The sequence below is a fragment of the Saimiri boliviensis genome, chromosome 20 (genome assembly GCF_048565385.1).
Source record: "Saimiri boliviensis isolate mSaiBol1 chromosome 20, mSaiBol1.pri, whole genome shotgun sequence".
Classification (NCBI taxonomy): Eukaryota; Metazoa; Chordata; class Mammalia; order Primates; family Cebidae; genus Saimiri; species Saimiri boliviensis.
In genome coordinates this window covers 8,325,586-8,342,527 of record NC_133468.1, presented here as the reverse complement: position 1 = coordinate 8,342,527, position 16,942 = coordinate 8,325,586, and the positions used below count along the sequence as shown (strand labels likewise).

Here is a 16,942-nt window from a genome sequence, read left to right as displayed (position 1 = left end):
ATGGAATGCACACCAGAGGCCTTTCTTCTGGGGTTTCCTGGGTTGAGGAGCAGTGAGAGGGAGGCCGTGGCATCAGGAAGACCTGCCAGGTTCTACCTCTTTCTGTGGAAAGCTTCACCCTCCAAGCCCTTGTCTTCTTCACCACCAGGTGGAAAGACGGAAGAGAAGAGTGGTATTTTGTGTCTCACCACAACTCAGTTCCTAGGGAGACACATTCTCATGGTGAATCACCAAGGACCCCACTAAGAAGAGAGCGCTCCCGGGGCCTTCAAAACTCAAAACTCTACCCAGGGGATCAAAAAAACAACCTCTTTCTGTCCATCTCAGAAAGCACAAGCCTCTGCCTGAGGCGAGTACAGGGGAGGTGGCAGTGAGAGAGGATGGAGAAGCTTCCTCTGGAAGACTTCCTGGAGGAGGTGACGGAGGAGGCCAGGGCTTGAGAAAAGGGTAAGAGCTCTCTAGGTAAGGAAAGGTCTTCCACGCAGTAAAAACAGCACGTGCAAAGGCACAGAATCAGAATGGGCCTGGCGCTTTTCAGAATTAAATGCCACAGAGCCAGATCAACACTACAAGGCAGCAGCTGCTGTACAGTCTAATTCGGTACTAAGAGCAGAGAGGTTACTCCTGCCTTTAGGCACAGGGGGACTCAGGGAGAGGTACCTGAGCTGCGCCTTGAAAGGACAGTGGCTGAAGTGAACACAGGGAAGAGTGGAACATCAGGCACAGGGGATGCAAAGGCAGAGGCAGGAAAGAGAGGGTGTGCTGCATTTGGGGACGTGCTCAGTTGCTTGAGTGTCTGTGAAATTAACAGACAGATGCTGGAGTGTTTGATGAGACCCTGTTGGAAAGATAGGTTGAAGTCTGATCCAAGAATGGGCATTAAATGCAGGAGTTTCAGCTGAATTTGAATCGAGGCTCTGCCACTTTCCAGGGGCGTGACATCACCCGGCCTCTTTGAGCCTCAGTCTCCTCAACTGTTAAAGACCATTGGAGACCATGATTTTTCTCACTCGTGGGGTTGTGAGGATTCAGTGATATTTTATTTACTATGTGTGGTATCGCTTTGCCTAGGACAATCCTGCAGGACAGGTTTAGCCGTAGTTCATTGACCCATCTTCCCCCCGCAGATGGGCGCTCAGGTTGTTTTCAGCTCTTGCCATGGCACACCTGCTGACGGACATCCTTCTGTACATAGCATATCCTCATGGCAGCAGTTGCATTGCCATGGGCTGAGCTCCCTAAAGAATGGTTTAGATCTCAGTGACCTAGAGGGCCATCCATTATATATTGGGAACTTTTTAAAAAGTGGAGGAGAGGCAGTTGCTGAGTAGCGTGTATGGTGTGTACGGACAGTGCCTGGCGTGTGTCCGTGTGCACGCAGACGCACGAGAAACCCAGGAGGCCCCCACGCACCAAACAGCCAGCAGCAGCCACCTCCTGGGGCAAGGGACTGGGTATGTGCTGGCCCCGGTTGTTGGCCCTTTCTGTACACCTCAGGGATACTTGGCTTACTGGAGTGAGCCTGTCATCACTTTGGAAGTTTGAAAGGACAGTTTGAGAGATTATTTTTTGTTAGCTATGATGGTGACAATGATAGTGACAAGGATGACATGATTCTTCCTCACAGGCAAAGAGGAGCCGTGGAAGGTTGCTCCATAAGGGGATGACGTGGCCGTCTAGGGCAATCCTTCTGCACACAGGGGACAGGAAAGGATGGGAGGGAGGAGCACTGTACAAAAGCCCCTGCCCTCGAAAAGGGCAACCGGAACTTACGGGAGCTGGGCTTTAAATAGGAATACAGCAGAAGTGGTTCTTCTTTGAAAACTCCATCATGAAAGGACTCTCAGCTGTTTTGGTCGCCACTGTCCTCCCAGCACCTGGAGTAGCATCGGACACATCATGGGTTTTCAAAGAAGTTGTGCTGAAAAGGACTGAGGAAGGGAAGGAGGGGTGGGAGGGGAGACAAGGAAAGGGTTTTCTAATTGTAAGCGAGGCTGGTTCACTCAAATTGGAAGACCCTTCATGCAAACATCAACTCAAATGTCAGCCTAATGCCAAAATACATATATGCCGCTGTTGCAGTAAGTCAGAAAACATTTTGTTGGGAAATAGGAAGTCTCCAAAAAAAAAAAAAAAAAAAAAAAAAAAAAAAACACATACTCTTATTGCTACCCCCTCCAAAGTAATTAAGTGTAGCAGTGAGACCCATGCTGTTTGGGCTATTTATGTAATGAAAAGATCTGCTAAAAATAATACCCGGAGGTTCGGCTGCCAGGCCTGGTGGCTGAGCCAGGGAGAGTGGCAGAAGGTGTTCGTGAGCCCTGATCCCTGTACGAACACAGTCGTTATGATTAAATGATGCTTCTCGGATTCAGGTTGCAAACCGCTCCAGGCAAGAGCCTGGGAGAGGCTTAATTTATGTTTTATGGAGATTAGCTTTCCTCTGAGAGAGGGTTCCGCCATCAACTCAATTTCGGCACACTCTCAGAGTTCAGGAGATTGCCAGTTCTCTAAAAAACCAGGAGGAGCTGGTGGGGAAGGACCCAGGCATGGAGCAGGGCCTCAGCTTGTTTCTCGCCAGTTGGAACCATATATAGCCACCACCAGGAGGGAGCTTTGGAGATTATCTGGTGATCCGGGCTCTTATTTAACCAAGAGGCATTGCACATGCTGTTACTTTATTGAATTAGTGTTTGCACTACTTCAATAGCATAAAGGGAGGAAGGAGAAACCACCCAAATGCCCGTGAGAGGGTGATATGCGGATGATAGGATAAACCTATTCAAGGCGAGCCTCCCCACAGACTGTTATGCAACCATTAGGATTGAGTGAGTTCTGTCCCTGCTGACCTGGATGTGGAATCACATGTTCTGCCAAGTAAGACCAGTAAAATTTAGAGATGTGTTCAGAGCAGGGGTGGCGTGGATGACAGGTGACGAACTGCAGACTAAATCTGGCCCTCTGCCTGGCTTTGAACAGCCCATGGCTAAGAATGGTTATTACATTTTTAAATTTTGGGAAAAAATCAAAAAGAGGTTTTTTTTTTTGTGACACGTGAAAATGCTATGAAATTTAAATTTCAGTGTTCGTTACTAAAGTTTTGCTGGAGCGCAGCCACGCTCTTCTGCTTGCCCGTCATCTGCATAGCTGCATTCGCACTGCAAAGGCAGAGCCGAGCCATCACAGGCTGCAAGACAGAACATGTTTATTACCTGGTCCTTTTCTGAAGAAATTTGTTGGCCACTGCCTTACAGTATGATGACATTTTGCCAAACAGCACCAGATACTGTTCTCAACACTTCAGAGGAGTAGATTCATTACATTTGTTTATTCATTCATTCATTTCATTCTTTATTCATCAGATCTTAATGTCTATCTGTAGGGCCAGGCACCAGGAACCAGCAGTGAACAAACAGAGGCAGTCCCTATTCTCACGGAGCTGAGATCTGTGTCTAGATCCTTCTTTTCTCAGTACAGGCCCTTCCAGATTTTCCAACTCTTTCTCACAAGTCTCGGTGTCCAGCTTCTTGCATCCTGCCTCCCTTCCCCCTCCCTAGTATGTGTCCTGATTGCCTGAGTCCCTCCCAAGGAGAAGTATCCAGACTGACCCCATACTTCCTGGGGTCTTGCCAAGAGGTCAAGATCTAGAAGGACACATCTTGAATCGGGTCATGATTTCTGTCTGGTTTCAAGGTGTTTTAACGTCCAACCTTTGCCTTTTCAGCTCCTGTCCTCCACTGACTCCAGAGAAGGAGATCCCCAGTCCTTGACCCCATCACGCAGATGGGACCAGGCACCAGCTATGGAGAGGGATACAGCCATGTCTCCACATGACCCATCCTGCATGACACCAAAGCCACCGCCAGACAGTACCTTGGATTCTATGCAAAACCTGGAGAGTGGAGACTTGCCCCAGCCCTGGGAGGAAGCTAGCTCTTCAGGGGATCATCCGAGGACTGGAGTTTGATCCATGAACCTGGCTTCAAGGCCTTGCTTTTCTCTCTTGTTCATTCATACTCATTCCCAACACCTTAGAAGAGATTGCTTAATTTATTTCTAGAAAACAGCCCTGAGTCAGTCATCAAAGGTCCCCCTCCAAAAAAAAAAAAAAAATTGGACACACTGTGGCTCTGTTGGGAGCCTGGAGTCCAGTGGTTGGCATAATTGTCACACTGGGAGAAGAGAAGAAGCAGCCAGGAGCCCTGGTCAGGGGACAGAGCCACAGGGTCCCAGGATGGCGCCCAATGGCACAGCCTCTTCCTTCTGCCTGGACTCTATTGCATTCAAGATCACCATCAGCGTGATCCTTGGGATCCTCATTTTCATCACTGTTGCTGGCAATGTGGTCGTCTGTCTGGCTGTGGGCTTGAACCGCCGGCTCCGCAATCTGACCAATTGCTTCATTGTGTCCTTGGCTGTCACGGACTTGCTCCTCGGCCTCCTGGTGCTGCCCTTCTCTGCCATCTACCAGCTGTCCTGCCAGTGGAGCTTTGGCAAGGTCTTCTGCAATATCTACACCAGCCTGGATGTGATGCTCTGCACAGCCTCCATTCTCAACCTCTTCATGATCAGCCTCGACCGGTACTGCGCCGTCATGGACCCGCTGCGGTACCCTGTGCTGGTCACCCCGGTTCGGGTCACCATCTCTCTGGTCTTAATTTGGGTCATCTCCATTACCCTGTCCTTCCTGTCTATCCACCTGGGGTGGAACAGCAGGAACGAGACCAGCAAGGGCAATCATACCACCCCTAAGTGCAAAGTCCAAGTCAATGAAGTGTACGGGCTGGTGGATGGGCTGGTCACTTTCTACCTACCGCTATTGATCATGTGCGTCACCTACTACCGCATCTTCAAGGTAGCCCGGGATCAGGCCAAAAGGATCAATCACATTAGCTCCTGGAAGGCAGCCACCATCAGGGAGCACAAAGCCACAGTGACACTGGCTGCCGTCATGGGGGCCTTCATCATCTGCTGGTTTCCCTACTTCACCGCATTTGTGTACCGTGGGCTGAAAGGGGATGATGCCATCAATGAGGTGTTAGAAGCCATTGTTCTATGGCTAGGCTATGCCAACTCAGCCCTGAACCCCATCCTGTATGCTGCGCTGAACAGAGACTTTCGCACCGGGTACCAGCAGCTCTTCTGCTGCAGGCTTGCCAGCCGTAACTCTCACAAAACTTCTCTGAGGTCCAACGCCTCTCAGCTGTCCAGGACCCAAAGTCGAGAACCCAGGCCACAGGAAGAGAAACCCCTAAAGCTCCAGGTGTGGAGTGGGACAGACGTCACGGCCCCCCAGGGAGCCACAGACAGGTAATAGCCCTAGCCACTGGTGCATGGGACGGGGACACTGGGAGAGGATGCTACTGATGGGAAGGACGAAGGAATCTGCTGTGTAGATGGTGCTGGTTTATGTTCTAGGGACTCTTCATGAGCACTTTATAAACACTGTCTTGTTTAATCCTCTCAACAGCCCCCAAAGGTGGAACTTATTAGCTCCATTTTAAAAGGAGCATATTAAAATTCTCACAGCACTTGGCAAGGGCCGCAGAGCTGGGCCCTGAACAGTGGTCTCCTGACTTCAGAACACGTGAGCCCTTTTTTCTAGCTACCTTGTCCTTACAATCATAAGTCTTATGTTTGAAGCCTGACTGCCACTTAGGAGTCATAGTGTTCAACCAACCCCTCCAGGATAGCACTCAAGTAACCATGTCACCAATGCTGCCACTTGATGAGGCTGTTGTGGGGTTAAATGAGAAACCCAGTTTGGTTTAGCATTTATTGAGCACCTACTATGCATCAGTTCTTATTGGGGGTGGGGTGTAAGTTGGTGGGGAAAGAGGCCACTGGAGTCAGAAAGGTGGTGCCTTGGAGGCGACTGGGTTTGGGCATGATTCTGCAGATTTTAGGAAAGGTGAAAGAGTTAGAAGCAAGGGTAAGGGTAACTTAAGCAGATCTATGCTTTGGAAAGAGGGCTCTGGGTACCCCTAAGATGTGGACCAGAGGGTGAGATCATAGATGAGGGGGTTGTGGCACTGATTCATGAGACAGGAAAGAGAAGAAAGCAAAACTGAGGAGGCCATAGATCTTAAAACTTGCAGACTCTTGGATGTTCAGAGTGCAGGAGATGCAGGAGAGGACAGCAGGATTCCCCTCCCAGAGGGGACCAGGCAGCAAAGATGCGCAGAACCAGAACGGGATTGGGATAAACGCACTGGTGACAAAGCCAGCGAAGGACATTCAGGGAAATTGCACCAAAGACCTGAGTGGCAGCGAGGAAGCTTGCTGTGCAGACAGACAGCTTACTGGTCTGGGCTCTAGCTGCTGAGAGGAGTAAACTAAAGAATGCTCAGCGGATACCTGGCACATAGAAGTTGCTCAATAAATGTTGCTTTCCTTTCTCTTCCCACAGACCATGGCTTTGCCTCCCAGAATGCTGGTCTGTGGAACTGACCTGTTGATTCATTTGTTTGTTCATTTGGCCATTCATTCATTTGCAAACATTCACCCAATTCCCACCACATGCCAGGAATCACAACAAATACTGAGGATGTAGAAATGAGATTTTTGGGGTTTAGCATGATGAAGTTACAGAAAATCAATGGCACAACCCTGATCTCAGCTCTGCCATCACTCACCTTGTGTCTTGAGCAAGTTCTTCCCCCTCTCAGGCCTCAGTTTCCTCATCTCACAGAGAGTTGATCTATCCTGGGCTTCCCACCTGCCCTCCGGAGTTGCCTGATGCTCACATGAGCAAAGGGACGTGAACATGCTCGGCCATCTCCTAACAGGACATAAGTCCACTCTGGAGTACTAAGCATCAGACTTAAGAAAAGCTTGCAGACCCACCAACAAGGTTCTGGAGTTGTGGGGGCAAAACTGCCTAGTGAGACCCTGCATATGCCCTCTGGTCCTTGCTGCTGCCACCCCCATTCTCAGAGGTGGAGTGTCCCCCTGTAGACTTGGGTCCTGGGCCCTCTGCTCCCCCACCACTGTCCACCCGGAGCAAGCCTGGTCGCTCCTGCACTGAACCATTGGCTCGGGCCCTGGACCCTGCCCCTCACATCCACCTTCCAAGTGCACACCTGGAAACTTCCGCTTCCAGTCCTGATGGACAAAACGACCATCTCCCATATCCTTGCACAATCTCTTATTCAGGAGGCAGCTGGAGTGCAAAGCTGACTTCGTTCACAAAGCACAACAAACAAAAACATACAGGGATGTGGTTCGGCTAGAACGTGGTTGCCACTCTGGTTTAGTCTTGCGTATCACTTTGTATTGCTGTTATCTGTTTGAGCCCTGGCGAAATAAGCCGCCTTTTCAGCTGAATCCTTAAGGAAACTTATTTATTCATTAAGCACTTAACAAAAATAGCTGACATTCATTGAGCACCCATTACTGGCCCATTTTAGATGTCTGACATTGTTTCTAGGTATTAATTGTTCTTCGGGGGCATCCTGTTCCCAACCCTGCACCAAGTGCTAAGGGCACAAAGTGAGATAGAGCATCTCCCACCCCGCGCCACCCTCGGCCACCTGCAATTGCTCATGGTCTAAGAAGCTGACTGGTCAGATTCAGAGCCACACATGCCAAGGATTGAAGCCCAGGTGGGGCTGACACATGGGAGCTCATCCCAGAGAGCAGACCTCTGAGCTTTTAAATGCAAACGAGAAAGACCCTTTCATCCAGGGCAGGGCTGCACCGTTGGGACTCACACTCACTTCATCCTCAGCACAACCCTGTGAAGCAGGGACTTACTTAATCTCCACTTCATAGATGGGAAAACTGAGGCTCACAGAAGTCAACTAAACTGCCTCAAGGGACACGACCCAAAGCTGGGAGCTCAGCAACAGCAGCAATAGCAGCACCTGGCACAGCCTGTCCTCCGGGTGCCTGGCATGCTGTGGGGTCTGAGTGTCCATCTCCCGTTCTGATCCTCACGGGCATGGTGGGTGGGGTCCCTGAAGAAACCAAGGCCAGCAGAGAGGTGGTGCCTGCCAGGGTCATGCATGCAACCAGAAGCCAGGGCCAGAGCTCACGCTCCTGGAGAGCATGGCTGTGGTCTGTCCTCCAGCCCCCAGGAGCAGGGGCAGAGGGCTTTGGCAGAGAAGTGTAGGGGAGCCAGTCAGAGGACCCCACACCATGGCTGAGGGCATGGAGGGTGGAGGTAGCCAAGAATAGCCAGAGGTTGATATTCCCACAGAGACTGCCAGGGCGATCAGGGCCTCGTGTAACCCTTGATAAGCTTGGCTTCTGGTTTCCCTGCTGGCTGATAGCATGTCCTTCCAGCTCTCCATCTGGGGACAAACCCTCACTGACCCAGAGCCCTTATCACTGCCAAGCTTGGGGTATCTGCCTGAGCCAAGAATTCCAAAGGGAACTGAGCCGGCCTGCCCTGGGTGGGGTAAGGGCACCATCAGCCTCGGGGTGACTCCAGAAGATAGTGTCCAAACTGGCTGGTCCTCCCCTGTGGCCAACCAGCAGCCAGCCCACAGCATGCACCAACGGCCCTTCCTCATCCCTGCTGTCTGCGCCTCATCACCCCTCATCACTCTCAGCTGCCCCTGCTCCCAGCCACTACTCCTCTGTCACTCACAGCGAGCTCCCTTGATCATGAATCTCAGCGCAGTGCCCCTTCTTGGGAATCTGCCTCCCGTGGCCGCCTGCATATAGAGAGCCCTGTGTCCATTTCTTGTGGCTGCTATAATCCCCACCAGCCTAGTGGCTGAACACAACACACGTTATTCTGTTGTAGTTCAGGGGGCCAGGTGTCTGCGATCAAGGCACTGGCAGGGCTGGCTCCTTCTGAAGGCTTCCAGAGAGCCTCCCTTTCCTTACCTTTCCCCGCTTGTAGGGAGCCTGCATGCCTTGGCTCAGGGCCCCTCTCGCATCACTCCAGCCTCTTGTTTCCAAGGTCACATCACCTTCTCCTCTGCTTTAGGCAGCTCTCTCCCTCTACCTCCTTCTTAGAAAGACACTCACAATTGCACTGAGGCCCGCCTGGGTAACCCACACTACTCTCCCCATCTCAAATTCCGTAACATCGTCAAATCTGCAAAATCCCTTTTGCCGCATAAGATAATGTTCTTGGGGGATTAGGATGTGGACACATTTCGGGGCCATTATTCAGCCTCCCACAAGTCCCAACTCCCTGGCCCATCCTGATTTGGTCCCTGCCCACCATCCTGCTGCCTTTTCTGCCACCTCCCCAGGCCCATCCACCACCCTCTGCCCTGGCCAGAATAAACCACCCAGAGCTCATTCAGTGAGAAGCATTTACCAAGGACTTGCCGCCTGTACTGGCCCAGCCCACACTGTTTGCGGTAGAGCAGTGAGCAAGGCTGAGATCCTTCTCTCATAGGAATGTCACTCTAGAGCAGGGGTTCTCACAGTGTGGCCCCCACCAGCAGGGGACTCCCAGAAACAGAGGAGCTGGCCTGGGCCCGCCAGCCTTAATGAGTGGCAGAGCTAGGATCTGAGCCCGAGTCTCTCTGATCTCAAAGCCTAGACTCTAGGATAAAATGTTGTCTGGATTTGAACTTGGCTCTGTTTTTGACTATCACCCCAGTGCTAGCCCTACAGATGCCAGATGGGGAAACTAAGGCACAAGGAGACAAGTGACCTGTCTGAGGTGTTAAGCTAAGGAGAGGCTGGGAAGAGAACCCTGTTTCTGGACCCCTGCCCAGGTCTCTTTAAGCCCTTTCCCCACCCATTCACTTGTTCATGGTAATCTCTCAAGGTAGTAGATAATATTCATTAGCACCCAGGGTATCGCAGTCTCTGGGTGTGGCCCTTCCTCATGCCTGTGCCCGTGCCTGTGGCTTCAATGCTCCCAGACGCCTGGAGGGCTGGAGTCAGAGCTGGTGCGTCCCCACTCCTTCCAGCTCTTCTGTCCCCCGATCAGCCCAGCATCTCAATCGGCCCGACTGGCTCCCTGAATTTGCTCTCCTTCCCTTGGAGAGGTTTTCAGGCAGAAATTGGATTAGATTCCACTTCTCCTGTTGCTTAGAGGAAAACACCAAATTCTTATCCCTGTTGCCAAGGCACTGCACTGCCATGATCTCCTCTCCTCCTGCCCCTCTGGCTCCCCTCAGCCCCCGGGGCATCCAACCCCATGCAGCTTCCCCTCAGCCCAGGCCCTATTCTCCTCTCTCTTGAATTATTATATTGGTTTATCATCTGCTCCCCCTAGACCATAAACTCCATAGCACCAGCCCCTGTTTATGCTGTTCACTACTGGACCCTCACACGTGGCACTGTACCTGGCACAGAACAGGCCCAGGAATGTTGTTGATTGAATAAATTAATGAGTGGATGTCTCGTTCTAGGCCCCTGAGAGCCCTGAGAACTGAACACAACTCCACTGTAGAAATTAGGAAACCGAGTATCTAAGAGGGAAGTTCCAGAAACCTCATGAGAACTCAGAGATTCCTGGTTCCCCTTTCTAGCTTGGATGTCACGGTAAGCCTTCCTCCAAATACTGGCATCAGGGTCTGCCTCCTGGCAGAATCCAGTTCCAGCTCTGAATCATAGAACCTCAGGGTGGGAACAGCCCAACCCTTCTCCAGCTCTGCCACAGAAGAACCTGGGAAGGCAGTGTGACTTCTGGTCATAGCACAGCCAGTGAGCTTCAGAGTCAGGACTGGAATCGGAGTTCCCACCAACCTGGACTGTGTGCACAGCATCACCACAGCATATCCTGGTTTGGGCAGAGGTCAGGGGCACAGGGGAAGGAGCAAGTCCCATCTCAGGAGATGAGGCTGCAACATTTGCAGGCATGAAAGAGCCAGGTGTCTGATACACACGCTTCTCAAGAAAAGCTGTTGCCCAGAAGAGAAGTTTCCTTAAGGGCTTGAACGTGTTCACCCCTTCAGTTGCCCCAGCTTATTCACTTAGACACTCAGGTTACTGAAATGCTCTCTTTAGCACACGGTTTCAGTGTTCCTGCCCAGCCTCTGTGAGTGTCCTTCACTCCAGCCTCTTGCTTCCAAGGTCATGTCACCTTCTCCTCTGCTGGAGCCAGCTCTCCCCCTCTACCTCCTACTTAGAAAGACACTTGCAATTGCACTGAGGCCCGCCTGGGTAACCCATGCTACCCTCCCCATCTCAAACTCCATAACGCCCATGGCAGCTCACCCCACAGTCAGGGGCCCTGGCTGGCCCTGCCACCCAGGAACCTGCCGGCTACCCTGTGTCTGCTTCTCCTCCCCGCTGCCTTCTGAAGCTGCTGCCCCGTCTCACAGCTGCTGGGGTGCTCTCCTGGGGTGCTGGAGGGTGGGTCTGCCTGGTGTGAGTCATGGCCCCACCACTTACTGGTTGGATGGCCTTGCGCAAGTCACTCTCCAGTCTGAGCTGCAGCTTCCTTATCTGTAAAATGCTGATAATCATCGGACTTACCAGGAAAAGTCAGAAGAGGCGCAGAGCGCAGACGGGTAGCGTAATTCCTGGCAAGTGACAGGTACCTCAGCAAATGAGAAGTTTCATTCTTCACCACCCACCTCGTTTTCTTATTACTGTCTGTCTGCCTGCCTTTGTCTTGCTTTCCATTTTATTGTAACAGTTTTGTCAAGCTACACTGGACATATTATAGAATTCACCTGTTTAAAATGGACAATTCAGTGGTTTCCAGAATATTCATAGAGTTGTGCATTTACAACCACAATCCATTTCAGAATATTTCATCACCCCCCAAAAGCTGACCACCCCCCACCCCGGCTCCCTGCGTTCCATTCTCTGCACCTTCACATTGAGGTGGCTTCCAGCCTCTCTGGATCTGCCTGTGTGACACTGCATGGAAGAGTCGCTCTTCTGTGCCTGGCTCCGCTCTTTATTTTTTCCCTGTTCTTCCTTTGTCGCTTTCTTCCATCCTTTTTGGTGGTTTTCCCTCCCCTCTGTTTCTTCCTTCCCTCCCTTTCTTCCATCCAAGGGCCTATTTTCCCTTCCCCAGGTGTTTGGCCATTAGGGCAGCTCGTGGCCTCTGCACGCCCTGGGTGGAGAGCTCCAGGCGTGAGGCTGTGTCGTGAGCCACCGGGGCCCAAATCCCTGCCCGCCCAGCTTCTCGGGGCCTGCACCTCTGCACAGTGGCCATGCAGAGCAACACACCAGCACGGAGTTAATCCTCTTCCTCTTCTGTCTCTTCAGAGAGTTTGGGGAGTGAGAGCCCCTCCCACTCCTGGAGAGGAAGTCAGGGGAAGGAGAGCAGAAAGAGGAGGTGGGAAGCCCTTTACAGCCTCAAAAGTCAAGGAGAATAAATCGTGGCCCCCCCCCAGGAGTCACTGAAAGGTAGAGAACCTTCCTGCATGGGTCTGGGGATGGTGACTGGAAGCCAGATGGAGGCTCTGACTTCTATCTGTGAGCCCCTCCTTCCCCTCCCCTGCCCTGCCATTCCCTTGCCCTGGTCTACACCTCCTGGCTCCTTCTGAAGGCGCTGTCTCCCCAGAGACTGTGATGGGGCAGGGAGGGACACTGTGCCTTCAGGGCCACTGCTAGTACATTTGTACCCTTAAGAAGGAGCACAGCAGCTAGGCAGGGTGCTGTAATCCCAGCACTTTGGGAGGCCGAGGCGGGCGGATCATGAGGTCAGGAGCTGGAGACCATCCTGGCCAACATGGTGAAACCCCATCTCTACTAAAAATACAAAAATTAGCTGGGCGTGGTGGCGCATGCCTGTAATCCCAGCTACTCGGGAGGCTGAGGCAGGAGAATTGCTTGAACCCGGGAGGCGGAGGTTGCAGTGAGCCAAGATTGTGTCACTGCACTCCAGCCTGGGTGACAGAGCGAGACTCCATCTCAGAAAAAAAAAAAAAAAGAGAAAAAGGAGCACCACGAGGCAAACAAGTGAGGAAAAGGCCCTTCCTCCAGGGGACGCGGCCCCAGGGCACACAGCCTGGCCAGCAGGAGGGCTGAGTGCAGGCCTTGCCCCCTTCACCTGATGCCTTTGTGCAGAGAAAGGCCTGCACAACTCTCTGGGGGCTGGACACCTTCCAGACCCCTCAGGGGACAGCCCAGCAGAAGGCAGGGGTCAGAAAGCTTTTCCTGCAAAGGGCCAGAGAGTAAATATTTGAGGCTGTGCCGCCCCTACGATCCCTGCTGCAGTACCGCAACTCTGGCCTCGTAGACCGACATCAGTCACAGACCATACATAAATGGGTGGAGAGGGCTGTGTTCTTGTAAAGCTGTATTTATGAACACAGAAATTTGAGCTGCATATCGTTTTCACAAGGTCACGAAATGTGATTCTATTATTTTTCAACCATCGCAACAAAAACACGTGGTGGGCTCAGTTTGCCTGTGGGTTATCATTTGCCAACCCTGGTGTGGGGGAAGAAATGTGTGCCGTTTCCAGCTCCTGGCTCTGTGACTTTGGGCAGGTGGCGTGCCCTTTCTCAGCCTCAGCTTGCTCATCTGCAAAACGGGGATAAAAATGCCTCCCTGAGAGAATTAGGATGAGATTTAGCACCGATTTATGCAAAGCGCCTGGCACAGAGCAAATGCTTAGTAAGTGGCAGACTTTATTATTATTTTTTCCCCATGGCCCGGTTGCCAACGAGCAGCTGAATAGTTCAGGGCAGGCTTTGTGGATTTGTGTCTCAGCTGTGCTACTGAATTGTTCCAGGGGGTCCTGACCCTAAGCCTGCTGCTCCCCCCATCTGAAAATGGGAGACTTGGATCAGTGTCCGGGGACCATTCCAACACCAACTATATATAAATACTTAACAAGGGAGAGAGCATGCCAACCCCCCAACTGTGTTGTGTCAAGAATCTTCTGGCAAGAGTGGTGAGGAACGTGTTTTTCATACTAATGAGTCGCTCGAAGTGTGGAAGCAAATTCAGTAAAGCGTGTTCTTGTCACGACCTGAGTGCCGGTTCGGGAGCCAGGGGCAGGTGAGGGTGCAGGCTGGGCACAGGGTGGGACTGTAGAGAGAGCCCCAGGCAGAAGGCACAGGAGACCAGACCAGGCTTTCTCATTCCCCTGCCACAGATTGGCTGTGTGAGCTTGAAGAAATCGCATCCCTCTCTGAGTCCCAATTTCCCCATCTGTAAAAGAGAGCTAAGAATTCTGGCAGCTGTCCCTGTCCCTGAAGAAGCAGCAGTGAGTCACAGAGCTCCCTGTTTTGGGGTGTTCATTGCACTCACAATGTCACAGAGCACTGGGGGGGGGCGCGGAAGGGGTGTGCCTGCATTGCAGGTGTGCACAGCCCTGGAGGCTCTGGGGTATGAGGACCACTCCCTCCCTACCCTGCCTGGAGATAGAAGTCGAGGCGGTCCTAACTGCCGAAAACCGGCAGTTGGTGCCTTCGTAGCCATCAGTGTGTCTGTTTCTCCTGTCTCTGATCCATGGAGAAAGCAGCGGAAAGTAGCGAGGGCCTGGCAGAAGGGACGTCACAGGTCCATGGAGGACACTCAGTTCCTCCTCATGTGAGGACTGACCACCTGCCTTTGTCACCCAGGGACAGACTGTTAGGGTAAGTGGCAGGGCTATCCCCCATGCCCAGAGGATTCGGGGAACTTCTCCTTCTCATGCTGAATCTGGAGACACCGAGTTTTAAAATTTACTGTGAAAATGGAAGAGAAAATGGAAAGTCACGGAGAACCCCATGTCTGTTGGCATCCTTCCTAATCCCTGGAGTCACAGCCCTGCACTCCCTTCCCATCTTGATCCAGGTGCAGACATGGCCTTACGATCACGGTGTTAAGAGGATGCACACACTCTTGTTCGGCCCCACTTCTGTTCCACCTGGTATGCGTTCCTGAGCAGGCTGCACGTCTCTCCCTTTTGTGGCTGCTGAGTTTCTGCTGTCTCACTGATTCACTTGTCCCTTACCAACCACTCTTGCAAGCTGGGAAGCCATCAATGATATGGCAGCAGTCTGTTGCCAGAGCTCTGAAGACTGACCTTCCCAGTTTGCCGGCTGGCTGACCAGGGAAAGTTACTTCCTCTCTCTAGAATTCTGTGTCTTCTTCATCTGACCAATGGGGCTGATCATTCCAGCACCTTCCTCCCAGGGCTGGGGAAAGGACCAGCTGAGTGAGTGCACTTGCTCCAGGATTGGAGCTTAGTGTACCCAGGTGTAAGATACTTTGTCATATTCTGCTCCGGGACCTCATAGGCCACCACTTCACAGATGCTGGAGAAACTTAAATTTTCCATGTCAGGGAGCGCGGCCACTTCCAGTGGCAAACATGGTGGCTTTGGAAACAGTAAACACGCGGTCTGAACAGGCTTCTCTCCTGTCCCCACCTGCGTCCCCCCAGTGTAAGTCTCTGGAGCCTGTCTGGCCCTAGTGGCATTCTCTGGGCCACTCCAGACCTGTCTTGTCAGCTGCTCTATCCACAGCAGCTGCGTGGACATAGTCAGCCGGCTCCTGGGCTCTGCCTGGCACTGTCCAAAGCCAGCTATATCCCCTGGCAGGCCTTGGCCTCTGCTGTGAGCCCCCACCCCTAGGACACCCTAGCAGGCAGCCCCCAAGGCCCAGCCATGTGCTGAGGCTCACTGTAGGCTCTGGGAGATTTTAACCATCTCCTGCAGCCCGTGTGGAGGAGAGGTGGCATGCGTCTATAGTCCCAGCTACTTGAGAGGCTGAGGCAGGAGAATCACTTGAACCCGGGAAGAAGCCGGGAAGGGAAGCAGTGACAAAGCAAGACTCCATCTCAAAAAAGAAAAAAAAAAGGAAACCTAATGCACATTGACTCTCCACCACCATTTCTGTTTTGGACTTAAGAAATGGTCTCTTCCCTCACCTGCCATTGCTGCCTGAGTGGCAGGGCCAGTGCTGGTGACAGAGACAGGCCTGGGCCAGGAGCCACACAGCCTCTCCGCATTGCAAAGCCTAGCCCAGCCTGCCCCACCTGACAAGCATCTCACGCTGCCCAGCACGTTGACCCTCTCCCAAAAACTACCTGGCAATGGTGACTACTAACCATCGCCGCCCTGGTAACTGTGGAGGCTGGTAGAGTCAGACTTCAGGGAGCTGGCTGACCGTGGGCACGCCAATTAACCCTTCCAAGCCTCGGTTTCTTCACCTCTTAAAGGGGACATCACCAGTACCTGTTTCATAAAGTTGTTACAGGGATTAAAGGAGCGAATAATATAGAGGCTGGAGAACAGCGTCCAGCGCATGGTGAGCCCAGGGGTTACCAACTTTCGCGAGAGTGGGTGTGAGAAGACCCTTCCCTATTGTTGCATCTGGCTCTAGTCTCTTCCTCACCCTATGGTAAACATCTTCCTGCAGGGAACACTTGGTTTCTTTCAGATTATTTCCCTAGAAACTGAATTTCTGGAAACAATTACTGGCTAAAGGGGAAGGGTATTTGAAGGCTTTTGCTACACTTGGCCTCACTCTTTTCTGTGGGGGTTTCCCTGCTGCCAGCCACATCTGAAGGTATCATTTCCTTGAAGCCACATCAGCAAGAGAGCCCTGGAAGTGTTGCGGGGTGGCAGACGGAGGCAGAGGGTATGGATCACGAGGAGAAGGGGCCGACGGCATGTAAGGATGGGCAGGTGGACAGGAAAGAGTGGAGAGTGACTGCCATTCTGGAGCAGTGTGGGCCAACACTGGGCCCCCTCTGAGCTCTGCCTTGTGCATTATAGGGCGGGGAGCCCCCCACTTTGCCATGGGGCTGACCTGGACTCCCCAAAGCTCCTCCACTCATTCACTGTGAGTCCCGGGACAAGTAACCGAAAGTTCTTTGGGCTGAGACTCCCTCGTCTCTTAGAGATAAGAACAGGATAAATATCTGTCATATGGATCACATGGATGTCGTAAAAGTTAAGTGAGAGCGTGGGTGTTAAGGGCCTCGTCCATGTGTACTCTTGTGGTTTTACTACCAGCAATCCTGGGTCAGCAGCAGGAAATGGATGGCTGGGAGGTGGGGGAGGGGCTCGGCAGAAAGTAGGCCTCCCACGCCATCACTTCTTCCCCGGGATATGCTGGAATGCACCCAG

General features: G+C 52.3%; 1 protein-coding gene across 2 annotated transcripts in view; it reads left to right on the top strand.

Annotated features, from left to right (window-relative positions):
* HRH2 (histamine receptor H2) overlaps window positions 1-16,942 on the top strand; it is a 51,269-nt gene that overhangs the window by 20,963 nt on the left and 13,364 nt on the right. The window contains exons 2-3 of one of the 2 annotated variants that reach the window (XR_745964.3): window positions 3,725-5,310; window positions 12,139-12,279. Coding sequence is in view for 1 of the 2 variants with exons in the window: in XM_010346640.3 (XP_010344942.1) it covers window positions 4,235-5,310 (1,076 nt within the window). In the remaining variant the exon portion in view is untranslated. The remainder of the gene's footprint in view (window positions 1-3,724; window positions 5,311-12,138; window positions 12,280-16,942) is intronic. The other variant, XM_010346640.3, reaches the window with a different exon arrangement.